This window comes from Mizuhopecten yessoensis, unplaced genomic scaffold (genome assembly GCF_002113885.1).
Source record: "Mizuhopecten yessoensis strain PY_sf001 unplaced genomic scaffold, ASM211388v2 scaffold11043, whole genome shotgun sequence".
NCBI classification, from domain to species: domain Eukaryota; kingdom Metazoa; phylum Mollusca; class Bivalvia; order Pectinida; family Pectinidae; genus Mizuhopecten; species Mizuhopecten yessoensis.
The window spans coordinates 335,455-347,566 of NW_018408850.1; the positions used below are offsets into that span (position 1 = coordinate 335,455).

Here is a 12,112-nt window from a genome sequence, read left to right on the forward strand (position 1 = left end):
TTTGATGCCTTGACGATGTGTTTACTTTTGATAGCAAGAAAGGTATCGACCACGTCGACCGTATATTCTACCTGAGCTTCAAATAAAAAACACAACAGTCTCGTCTACGACATTTACCTACCCCGATAATTACTTACATCACGACAAACAAGGACTGATTGCTAAGAATTAAACTATGTGATCAACATTAAAATTTCGATATGCATTGGTAGATGTCGATTGTTTACAGACAAACATTCAACAAAGCGTTTTGAGACATGTACATGTATGTTGTTGAAGACAATAAACAAGGTGTATTATCGCCATCATTATCCAATTTGGAAATATTTCTATATTTCTTTGTGCGATATGAATGTCGAAGTTGTTGATAATACACACTTCCTACTGCCATTGTCCGTCATTCCCCGATTATCTTTTTGAGGACACGGCATTACCGTAACTTGAACTAGAATTACATGATTTGTGTTATCAATTTCACAGAAGACGGTTACCCTTCTTGAACACTTGGTCTAGTTGTTTTTCAAAGTTCTCGATGTATTGTTTTCATTCCTTCATATTTTGCCCTAGTGTCATCGATTAAGAACTGGAAATACAATTTTATTTCATTCATTATTTTTCTGGACCAACGCATTTATTATGCCGCTATATCCTCTTTTGGTATCCCATCTCTTCTAATAGAAAAGGACGAGCTATTGCTATTGCCACTTTAGTCAACATTCCCCTGATAAGAGGTGTCATACAATTGCCATTACATCGTCTCTCAGCACTCCCTTAGATGCACACCCTTCTGGTAGGACGTAGCGTATCACGGCGCCATTATATCTGCTCTCCGCACACGTGTATCATTGTCGTTATATGATCTTGTCTCTCAAACTCTCTTCCAAAGGTGAAGTGACATTACAGTAACATGGTCTCTCAACTCCCCTCGGGTAACTTTTTTTTCTAGTTTTCAATCGTCTGGCAGTGAACCTTTTAAGTGACGGGTGGACGGAGAAACCACGAAAGAGATTATATTTCGGTATGCCATTATTGCATATAGAATAAAACGCACTGTAGTTTGCTTTTGTACAATACATGAAAGTATTGAATAGAAGCAATAAGCTACATATCACAAAACAAGCTCCCAATTCTTATGAAAATATTTCTTTTTCTGTGTAAAAAAGTGCGAATAAGCGTGTACAACTAGGAATCCATTTTCATCTTGTGTAGTTATCATTGCCAATGGTTTCTTGACAAGTCATGTCACATTAAAACATATTCTATAGTTTTTATCATCGTGCGTGATGAAACAGTTATTATGAAAATAATTTATAAATTTGTTTTGTGATTTTGTCCAACACTTCAATATTTACTTCAATCACTCTTTACATGTGACATAAAAGATGATCGCACAATCTAAATTCCTTGATTCACACTGTAACGTCGGCCTCGTGTTCACGATCGGAATTTTGAAACCGTTATCTCTAGATTTCATTATTTGTCTACAAAATCATATTCGTTTAAATATAACAAAGTCACATAATATATGACATACAACATATTTATAGTTACATGACAGTAACAAGTTAAGGGAAACAATTATTTCCTGAAATAACAAAAGACTCAGTCAACTTGTGACTTGGTTTATTCAACGATCTACAACCTTATATACAATACACCACAACCATTATAAATAATCATATATAATAACATAGGCAATATCACTTAATCGTCAATTTAGTAATTAATTTACATATTTTTGATTATGATATATGCAAGTAATGTTTACTCATGAAATTTTACATTTCTCAAAAAGAAGACGAGAAATATATCCAGTCCGGTTACATCATGATACTTGCATAATGTAAATGTAAAATTTAACTTTGACCAATAAATATCACAAATATCCTTCTCTAGACGAAGTTGACTCGGACTACACTCCTTATAATTACGTTAGAATGTTATATGTTTCATATACAGTATTACACTAATTTATACCGTGGGGTTGACCGCGATAAATACAGTAATGAACTAATACATAAATTGTGTTTGATAACGTCATAAGCACGTTCAGTAAATTATTTTGGAAATATTCTAAGATTTAATTTGTAGACAAACATTCCTATTTTATTTATCTTTGCTAATTCGAAATACAAATATACCCGTATAAATGAAGTATGCATTTATGATTATAAGTTAATGACAATAATAAAAAGATTTACGCAAATAGATAAAACATAATATACATGCATATAAGTATATAACGAAACTCTTAAAGATCATAACTACAACTACGCAAATGCAAAATATAAACTTAAAAAAATATACATGTAGTTTGACCATGGGGGCACAGTTGATGCTACAATATTTGACTAGACTCTGGAGAGTAGTCATACCACGAGCGCTAGATGCAGACTATCTGACTAGGAACAATCAGTAGATACTTCGCAGTTGTAATAATATGTAAAAAAATATTGCGAATGGTGTCAGAGGATGTATAAGTAAATAATGTTTCCTCTCAAGAATATGCTGTATAATAAGCAGTATGTTCTTACATGAGTATTCTGAATAGTGCCACAAGAGAAGCAATATTGTATATGAATAAATCATTTTAAACGTCTCTACAGCCTGCTGTATCAGTTTTGTGGCTCTGTTGATACTCTTGACCAGTAAGGTGTGAAGTCGATGTCGTGTGCTTCTGCCATCATACGGAAATATCTATAATTAGATTTAACAAATTGTGACAAATAATACTCCTGCATTTTCATACCGTAATTCACCTAATAATCAAGTTGCCAACTTCGGTCAGTACCCTCTCAGTATTTTATGAGATTAATGACGGTTGTCAGAATAAACATTAGGCATTCTCGGCATTTTTAAAAGGATGTCAAAAAGCTAACAAAATATGAACTAAAATTGCGAAAATACCGTGGCTTAAGCAATTACGATTCCATGTGTCAGTACTGGATTTAAGCCAGTGACTCCCAAAATAGTAGCATGTATAACTTCTAACACAGTCAAATAAATGTACCTATCTTATGGAAGCCATCTTATAAGTATATACGGTAAACTTAACAACACCTACAATTACTAAAAACAACGCAATTATAATATTCTCATGTACTGTAGTTTATTAGAGTAGGTGACCTAGCTTACATCGACTTTGTATACAGTCTTTTAGAAAGTGTGATATTCGTCTGCAAAGACCCTCAATATTGCTACTGTTTGACCAATTGAATACTTAGTCTACAGTCTACACAGTCCTTGATGATTTATGTTAAAACTTCATTGCTGCACAATTTACATTTGTTCCCCATAACATATACAAATATCTACATCATCGATATCTTTCGCTCTCTGCACCCCTGGAATATGTCATAGCAAAATTGAAGGCACGAGAATAGCTGTTTGATTGGTCTCAGGTAAACAAAACTGACCGATCGCTAGACCGATACTGCCCTTTGAAGATTACAAAGGAGAGACGCCCGACTTCAAAGCCTGTCAAGTTTTACCGTTACGAGACCGCGAAATTCTTTTAATGTACATCAAAGGATCGAACTAGTCTTCTTGTCTCATCAACAAGGTGGCGCACGCTGAGCCTTCAATTTTGCTATTACATATTCCAGGGATGTAGCGAGCGAAAGTGAGCGTAACCACTGGATATCGAGGATGAAATATCTATAAAGCAAGTTATTACCTGTCAATAATTGCCTCTAGCCACTCCTTGTGTATGAGTTTATCCTTCCATGACTTAGGTATCGTGTCCACGCCATATTTACACCCCAACAGTGCTCCGGCTACACATGCATTCGTGTCAGCATCCCCACCCTGCACAAAAAAAGGTTATTTTAAAACTTAGAAACCTGTTAATCTTTTTTTTTTCAAATGTTATAATTTCGAACCATCAAACACGATGAACGAACTGCTCCAGCTAACCTCTCGTAGACTGTTTTATGGATCTACCATTGTTAAGATGATCGCATAGCCATAGACACTGTTAATATTGTCATATTAGTTACCGATTTTGAATGATGTGACATACCTCCATAATAATTTTCGTAATGGTCTTCCTGAAATTTTCTTGCTTTAAAGCCCAGAAACCTGCCCCCATTGTCTTGTAGGTGTAACCAATTTTACCTTCCTCGTCAAGTTTTAAATCTTTCAGTTTTGTGCACTTAAGGTATGACTTAAGTTCCTTTTTCTGAAACAGAAAGACACCTATTTTTTAAAACATCATACAAGAGACAATTCAAATTTTACAATGGAACCTCGTCAGTCAGGTCTCTGACAAAATGATCCCTGGTAATCGGAAACTGACTCCATTAGTCAATGTCTCATAAATTCGCAAATTCAAAATTCCATAACAATAATTATGATAAATTATACATGTAATGGGAAACAAATCGTCAACATTTTCCCCTTACCTTAACCGCTGATCGCTATTTCCCACAAAACGCCATAGATATTTGGCAAGATAGCAAGAGATAATACAAAGCAAAGAGTCGGGGGTAAAATGACTTCAACAATTACCCAGACAATAATTTCTGCACACGAAATTTCAACCATGCATGAACATGTTAGGACAAATCTTTGTCACAGAATAAATATTATTGTAACACTCGGGTTTCATTATCTGTTCTACCCAGTTCTAACATCACTAATAACACTTATATATCGGCTACAGACATTTTTGTTTTCATAATAATTTAATTCTTTAAGTAAGCGTCAACCATACAATAAGATAATATACTTCAGTTATATTTCAGAAAATCTCCTTCGTTATAAAGTTAATAATTATATATAGACAAATTGCATGTAGGCAAATAAATGTACTCCCTGATAGATACGTTTGCAATGACATGACTTTATGTTGTATGAACATGTCTGATGTCTTACTTTTTCATCAGTTTCCAGACACTGTGATGCATAGTCATAACAATCGTCGATGATTGCTTTTATCTTGTAATTTCCTTTCCTGTCCAGATGTTTTGGTTTGCGCTGTAACATCAAAGCTACAGCCACACAGACAGACACCGTTGACGCTCGGCATCTGCCAAAGATAAAGGTACAAGAGGAAAATAATCACGATGACCAAAAAAGGCTGCCAATAAGTTTCACACGTTACACGCTACACTTTTTTAAAATAAACTAAGACGCTCACTAACTAAGAAAGGGGCATTTTGACCGACACTTTTTGAAAATACACTGCCAGAAAAAAATATCGATCTATGAGATATGAAGATCCCTTTATGACAGTAAACCTCGTTTTGATTTGTTTTACAGTTGAAGTTTTGTTTTTGTTTTTCAGAATCTACAATCATGATCAGCATGAGATTTGTGATTTCGAGACGCTTTTGAAAACTCGAATAATAAGAGTCAGTTCAGGTTTTCCATTTTATTTTGATATCAACGTTTGATGTTTCTATCAGACGCCATACAAGATAAATGCAAAATTTATCGCTGTGATTCAAATTCGGGTTTGCAGTAAGTAATATTTGAAAGGTGTTCACAAATATTATTAAAAAGCAACCTTTAATACAATCGTTTTAACAGATATACCATAGTAGCAATTTGAGAGTCATTTCCCGTGAAGCGTTGGGTAATTTTTCAATACCTTGGGTCAGCGTGAGTAGTTCTAGCAATGGTAATGGCGTTCTGTACGACAACATCTATATCAGCGTACATGTGGACTCCCAGGATACTTGTCCGCATCACGGCGCCATTGGAAGCCACGTCTTTTCCATTAACTGTCCACACTCGGATCGCTGCCTGTCGTAGATGTTTGGTCATTATTAATTAGACTTTTAAGACACGACAATCCATCTTCGATATCCAGGAGTTACGTTCATGTTTGCTCTCTTCACTCCTGTAATATGTCATTGCAAAACTGAAGGCACGCGGCTATCTATTTGATTGGTGTCAGGCAAAAAAAACCTGACCAATCACTAGGCTGATACTTAACCTTTGAATATTACAAAGGAACGACGCCGACTTCAAAGCCATAACCGTTACACGACCGCAAGATTCTTTTGATGTACATCAAAGGATCAAACTAGTCTTCTCGTCTCGTCCAGAAGTTACTGCACACTGGGCCTTCGATTTTGCTATGAAATATTCCAGGGGTGCAGCGAGAGAAAGTGAGCGTAACCCCTGGATATCGAGGATGACCAGAATCAGGTACATTGCAATACGGGGTGTGAAGTAACATATTTTAGTCTTTTTGATCCTTTCAAGTAATTTTTCAGCATACATGTAAATAGATATACATAATACAATATGTGAAATAGTTAGGTTTGTTTGTGGTGTACGTCCTACATGTATTAACAGCTTTGGTCATTTAAGGCCGCGCCAGGTTTTGGTGGTTGAAGAAAGCCGGAGTATCCGGAGACAAACCGCTGAGCTGCCGCCCAGAACCTGGCGAATGCTCCACGTAAGCCTCGAACCCGCGACCCAGTGGTGGAGAGCTAGTGATCGCAGACGGTCAAACGCCTTAACCACTCGGTCCTAATGATCAAGTTATGAAAAATACGCAACAAACATATTTTTTTACTCAACTAAATATCAGATACAACGATACATGTGTATTCAGTGACTTTAAATGATTTAAGTGACTTGAGATTAAGTCACCTTGATCTTGTTTCAAACGTGTAGGAAACAGAGTATGTTCAGAGCATGAGAAAATGCAATTGCGTATTTCAAATGGTTTATCAGTAATTTCTTACCATTTTCAATAACGCAAATATAATATTCTTACCCTGGGTAAGGTTGTTTCCGAGTTAAAGCAGAAATTAAATGATTATTGAAATCAAATATTTCACTCTTGACTATATTTGTAAGTCATACATAAATACATGTAAAGCTATATGTATTAATACAAAAGAAGTGGTTTCGGTTGAAATATATTAAATTTTACACAAACACTTACGGCAAATGGGTCTTCAAGATAATCCCGCTTGTTGATAACATTGTGAGTTGTCCGCCCTTGTCCCATTCCAACATGATTCCCCAACTCAGGGAATCCCTTGAGGCCCCAATTCTTTATCCGTCTTGCAAAATCAATTGGATCCACCTTTTGAAGGAAGTATCAATCAATTTGATCCTCCTATTCCGTCTTTGCTTATTGCAGAGTTATCTTATCTTGGGAGCAGGTATTGATTGTTTTCTCAAAAATTGATGACGTTACTCTCACAAACAAGTGACGTAACAATCAATACTTGCTCCCAAGAGAAGATAACTCTGCAATACGCAAAGACGGAATTCTTAGTTTACAAATACCGTTTGGAATAAGAAGATCTAAAGACACTCTCAAACACGGATTCAATTTCTTACGGATGCCTCCAAACGCAACCGGAAGTGGAGTGAATTGCATTCAGCAGCACCTTGAGAAGCGATTCAAAACTTACAACGGTGTCAACTACAATGAACCAAAGAACCAATGGATGAGCGATCATTTGGCGTTAGTTTCACACACCCATATTATAACCGGAGATAAACATGATTCTTGAACTATTCCAAAAATGGGAGGATTCGGTTTATGTGTTTAAATCACAGAAAATTCGTACATAATGTGCTCACAAGAGGGCACATGTAGGATGTTATGATGAACACGATTTCTGATTTTACCTTGCCGTTATTGTCGATGATTGACAAAAATATGAGAATCATCTGATCTGAATCATCTGTCCAGTCTCCGGACGTCCAGTGTGTACGATGATAGTCCACAATCTTGTGGGAATATTCTAGTTCTTTCCTCACTGCCTTGTAGTGCTGAGTCAGGAAACAAACGTAGGCAACGTCAAATGAATTTCTTGTTATGTGATCTTCCTACTTATTTTAACTAAAATACTTTCATAACATGTATCTTCCAAATCCTCTGGTTTCATTATGACCATACCACGCCAACAAATATGATATATTTCAGCAGGTTTTTTTATGTTAATATTTGTTCAGAGCTAACCAAAAAAGACAAAAAAAATGCATTCCAAACTACATTTCTAAACCGCTGAGTAAACTCTTTTACAAAACTGCCTCCTACTGAGTTCAATCAATAACATTGGTTAGTGTTTATTACTTTCATCAATTTAATGGAGTCCTTAAAAGAGTTCTAATACAATTTGGAATGATGAACAATCATATTAATTTTCTCAATTTTCTCAAAAACTACCAGTATTTTGTTTCGTTTATAATGAGTTCCGAAAACAGACACGCTTAACAACGGGCCTACACATATTAACATACGAACACACGATAACAAGAGCTAGGCTTTCATATAGTATCTAAAGAATTTCATAATCAATCCGATGTAAAAAAAACAAAAAAACATGTTTCGCATAATAACACCATAACGGGAGCCTGCTTATATCAATAGAGTTAATTCTTACTCCGAATATTAAAGATCTAAATATCATAAAAGAAAAGACAATTGCTTTCTGGGATTAAAGGTAAAGTTAGTTGTGAGATGTACCTCTTTACATTCCTCCTTTGCCATAAACTCTGTCAGTAATCCTATGGCATCCCCAGTACATTGTCCGAAGATCGTTCCCAGAATTCTCTGCACAGTATCACTGTTTACATTCAGTGGCTTGGTGCAACCGACTGGTGCATCTGTGGTACCTGCTACTGGTGACGCAGTGGCGCCATCTGTTTGTGTGGCGCCACCTACCGGTATATCTGTGGCAAGGTCTGATGGTAATGATGTGATGCCATTTCCTGATGGAGTCGTTGGTTTTTCTGTTGAATGTGATGAGGCGCCATCTTCTGATTTACCTGTGACGCTATCTTTTGATGATGATGTGGCGTCATGTTCTGGTGCTGATGTGGTGCCACCTACTGGTGATGCTACCGAACCATCTACTGTGGTTTGTTTCCCATTAGACAAACTACTCTGGGTGTTGGTCTGTAATACACATTAACATGTAGCAATTCATCTGATTCACAATGAAAGGACAAAAATACATATTTTATCACCAAAAGTAATTCATACAAAAATCGATAGCCCACCTAAGTCAAAGAATCATATCAATTAGCGCTCAACCTCCCAACCCCGTGAAAGGCATGTTGTACCTTGGTGAAATTTTCAGATCCTTATTTACTATATAACACTATAACTCCCAATCCCGTTCGAAACCACTGTTTTTACCCTGGTCCCCAAGTCTAACTTCGATTACTAGATAGAACCAATCATTTAAATTAAGATACCTATATGCCCTTGAAAAGCTGTAGGCCTAATTTTCAACAAACAAGTATAAACGATACATACAGCTATCTGAACTAAATGATTAAATTGTTATTGGAGAATCAAATAAACATTTAAATGGTTATACTGTTTTCTGTTGGTATACCCACTATGAATGCCAACAGGAAATGACAATTCGGAATTATTTAAAGTGCTAGGTCTACATGTATTACAGTAAAAAGTGTAAAAAGACATTTGATATTTGAAAATCCAACCGGCCATGAATAGCTAGGTGTTTGAATGTAATGTCTCTCCTTCTGATCGTTTTTAATTAATGTCGGACTTGAGCAAGACTAGTAATCTTCCTCAAGTCCGTCTTTTATTTATAAGTTTGGGGAAGAAGAGGCAATCGATTAAATCACCAGTGACAGTGTCCAGTTTCGTGCTTATCTGATATGGTGTTGTTTTTTAATCCATATTACAGACCTTTGGAATTAAAACAAATTCTCTTACATCAGCACATTCATCCATTCATCACTCCATACATAGGGATTGATCACAGGGACCTGATAATTTGTAACAACTATATTTAAACCTAAACCAAGGCGTTCAGAGTAATTTCACATGTTTTAGGGGTATATGATCATCGGGGTGACATTTTAACCGAAAGTCGATCTAAATCTCTAAAACATGTAAAATCACTCTGAACACCTTAGTTTAGGTCTAAATATAGCTGTTACAAATCCTCAGGTCCCTGTGCTATTGATGAGATAGATGTGTGTATATTTGTTGATACGAGGATTTATCTGTTGTATGACTTACCAGGAATACATTAATTACCTTGTTATCAAGTGATGCCATGATAATACAATCTGATCTTCTCCTTGGCTCTAATCACTTCACCCATTCCGCTCCGCATATTATGTCAGCCATGCTTGTTTTCCTAATTATAATCCATATGCGTCACAGCTGCTATAAATAGATCTAGAGCAGATAGTCATTGCGTGTGCAAGGGGGAACAACTCGTGGAACTTTCAACACAATATTACAATGTATTGCTACATAGTGTTGAAATACCCACTACACATTATTCAATTTTATCGCTGAACATGTATATTTATTAAGACTCCTTCATTTTCATAATGATAATCGGTCAATTCTGGTGAGTGTGGACATTTGAAGTGGGGTGCAGGTTTATTTAAACACAGGTGTTTGAAATTCTGACTGTAAATTGAGATAAAAATCTCATAAAGGGTATTACCACGGAATTAGAATAGATGTTATCTAAGTCCGTGGTATTACCACGGACCTAGGACTTAATCTAATTCCGTACATTTTTATAGTAATACCACGGAATTAGATTAGTCCGTGGTAATACCATTATTTTTTTATGATTTTTATCTCAATTTAAAGTCAGAATTTCCAAACACCTGTGATGTAATTTAATAAATACAGTGATTTTTATTTTATTTTGCTATAGGGTGAAAACATATTAAAATGGGATGAATTAGTAGTTGTGTTTGATTGTTTATGGCTCCTGTTATTTTGTATGTTGCGCTTGTTTTAATTTTCGAGGTGTTGTGCATTGAGCGATAGCTAGGGTTGGAAGGTTAATTTGTGTAATAGTGGTTGGAAAGAATTGGTACTTGTTTGTGTTTTGGGGTGAGCAGATGTACATACATGGCTAAGGTTGATTTCGTGTTCAGATGTCCGCGGGCATGTTTTAAGTACACTTGTACTATAGCTTTTGTGAGGATGTTTTCCCAGTGACCTTCATAAAAGTCGACTTTGGCGAAGGAACAGTAAATTTGTAAGCATTTTTGACACTGGTATCTTGTTGCAATGCATTGATAATTAATGTCCTTTAAAATCCCATCCCGGCAGGCTGTAATCAAGGACTTAGAGAGCATCTTATATCAATCCGTGCTGTAATATTACCCTGCAGTGGTAAACTTATGGTTTCTTTTTTTAAATGTCATTGACATCACTTTCAGGGTATACAGCTTTGCACGTCTCTGCGTTTCCACATTGGATCTTTTAACTCAACATAATTAGAATCCCAGTCAATTGCAAATTATTTAAGGTAGAATTTGTAATACTTTGGTGACTTGCTGTGAGCGATTTGATTTTGAACATAGAGAAATCCATGAAAAGTACATTAGTTTTATTTGATGAACTTTGGATACATTGACATGGCAAATAAATAATTTGAACACACTTGATCCATGAATGTGCATGTACATGTATTAGGTACAAAAAAAGTGCGGCTATGTGTTTTTCTTAGTTTTAATATGATTCCTCAAGTTTTGATTGGATAGTTCAGGGCTAGTGAGTGAATGATAACGTTACTAGCGTGTACAACTACTTAGGAAGGTAAACGTCTCCTGGTAGCTACCATCTTCGCTAGCCAAGTGATCGCTTGGAGCCTTCGTATACACTCCATCTACCCTTGGCGTGTTTAACCGCGAGCCTTCAAATTATAGTACGAACAATTGGCTAGCGAAGATGGGTAGCTGCGATCTGTCGTGTTTTAGTTTTGGTCGTTAAAATACAATCAATGACAAATTTACGGATCAGACATTTTAATCTGTTGTCTCGTCAACTGTATCCTACACGGCTATACAGCGAAAAAAACCGTATAATTTTCATACAGAATGCAAAAGAGCATCATAAGAATAGTCATGGCATAAATAATTGTTCAAAATCCTAATCTCAGCTTCGTATTTAATTCTTACATATCAACCTGAAATCTTTTTATTAACAATAACACGATATAGTTAAACAAGAGGCCCATGGGCCTTAACGGTCACCTGATATATTTATACAGAGAGTTGATTTTGTTTTTAACATGAACAGAAATATTATTCAAAGTGACAAAAAACAATAAAACCACCTTATTCAATATCTAGCATACAGATTTCAGACTAAAAAGGATTTGAAACTAGCACCTCTGATTCT

General features: G+C 35.8%; 1 protein-coding gene across 2 annotated transcripts; it reads right to left on the reverse strand.

Annotated features, from left to right (window-relative positions):
- Nucleotides 1-1,545: 1,545 nt before the first annotated feature.
- LOC110464941 (ADP-ribosyl-[dinitrogen reductase] glycohydrolase-like) lies at nucleotides 1,546-10,092 on the reverse strand. Of its 2 annotated transcripts, none has more exons than XM_021520431.1 (9): nucleotides 9,995-10,092; nucleotides 8,444-8,875; nucleotides 7,603-7,746; nucleotides 6,905-7,048; nucleotides 5,594-5,748; nucleotides 4,876-5,029; nucleotides 4,022-4,180; nucleotides 3,677-3,807; nucleotides 1,546-2,697 (listed from the first exon to the last, which is right to left on the reverse strand). In XM_021520431.1, the coding sequence occupies exons 1-9, from the start codon at nucleotides 10,013-10,015 to the stop codon at nucleotides 2,616-2,618; spliced, it is 1,422 nt and encodes a 473-aa protein (XP_021376106.1). In that variant the 5' UTR covers nucleotides 10,016-10,092; the 3' UTR covers nucleotides 1,546-2,615. The 2 variants fall into 2 exon arrangements, with proteins under 2 accessions (XP_021376106.1, XP_021376105.1); XM_021520430.1 differs by having other exon boundaries at nucleotides 9,977-10,092.
- Between the last annotated feature and the right edge of the window lie 2,020 nt (nucleotides 10,093-12,112).

Coding starts and splice junctions, on each gene's coding strand:
- LOC110464941 (XM_021520430.1), bottom strand. CDS start 10,015: ATGGCATCACTTGATAACAAGGTAATTAATGTATTCCTG. Junction 7,747..8,443: donor CAAAGGAGGAATGTAAAGAG/GTACATCTCACA, acceptor TTCCTGACTCAG/CACTACAAGGCAGTGAGGAA. Junction 7,049..7,602: donor TCATCGACAATAACGGCAAG/GTAAAATCAGAA, acceptor TTCCTTCAAAAG/GTGGATCCAATTGATTTTGC.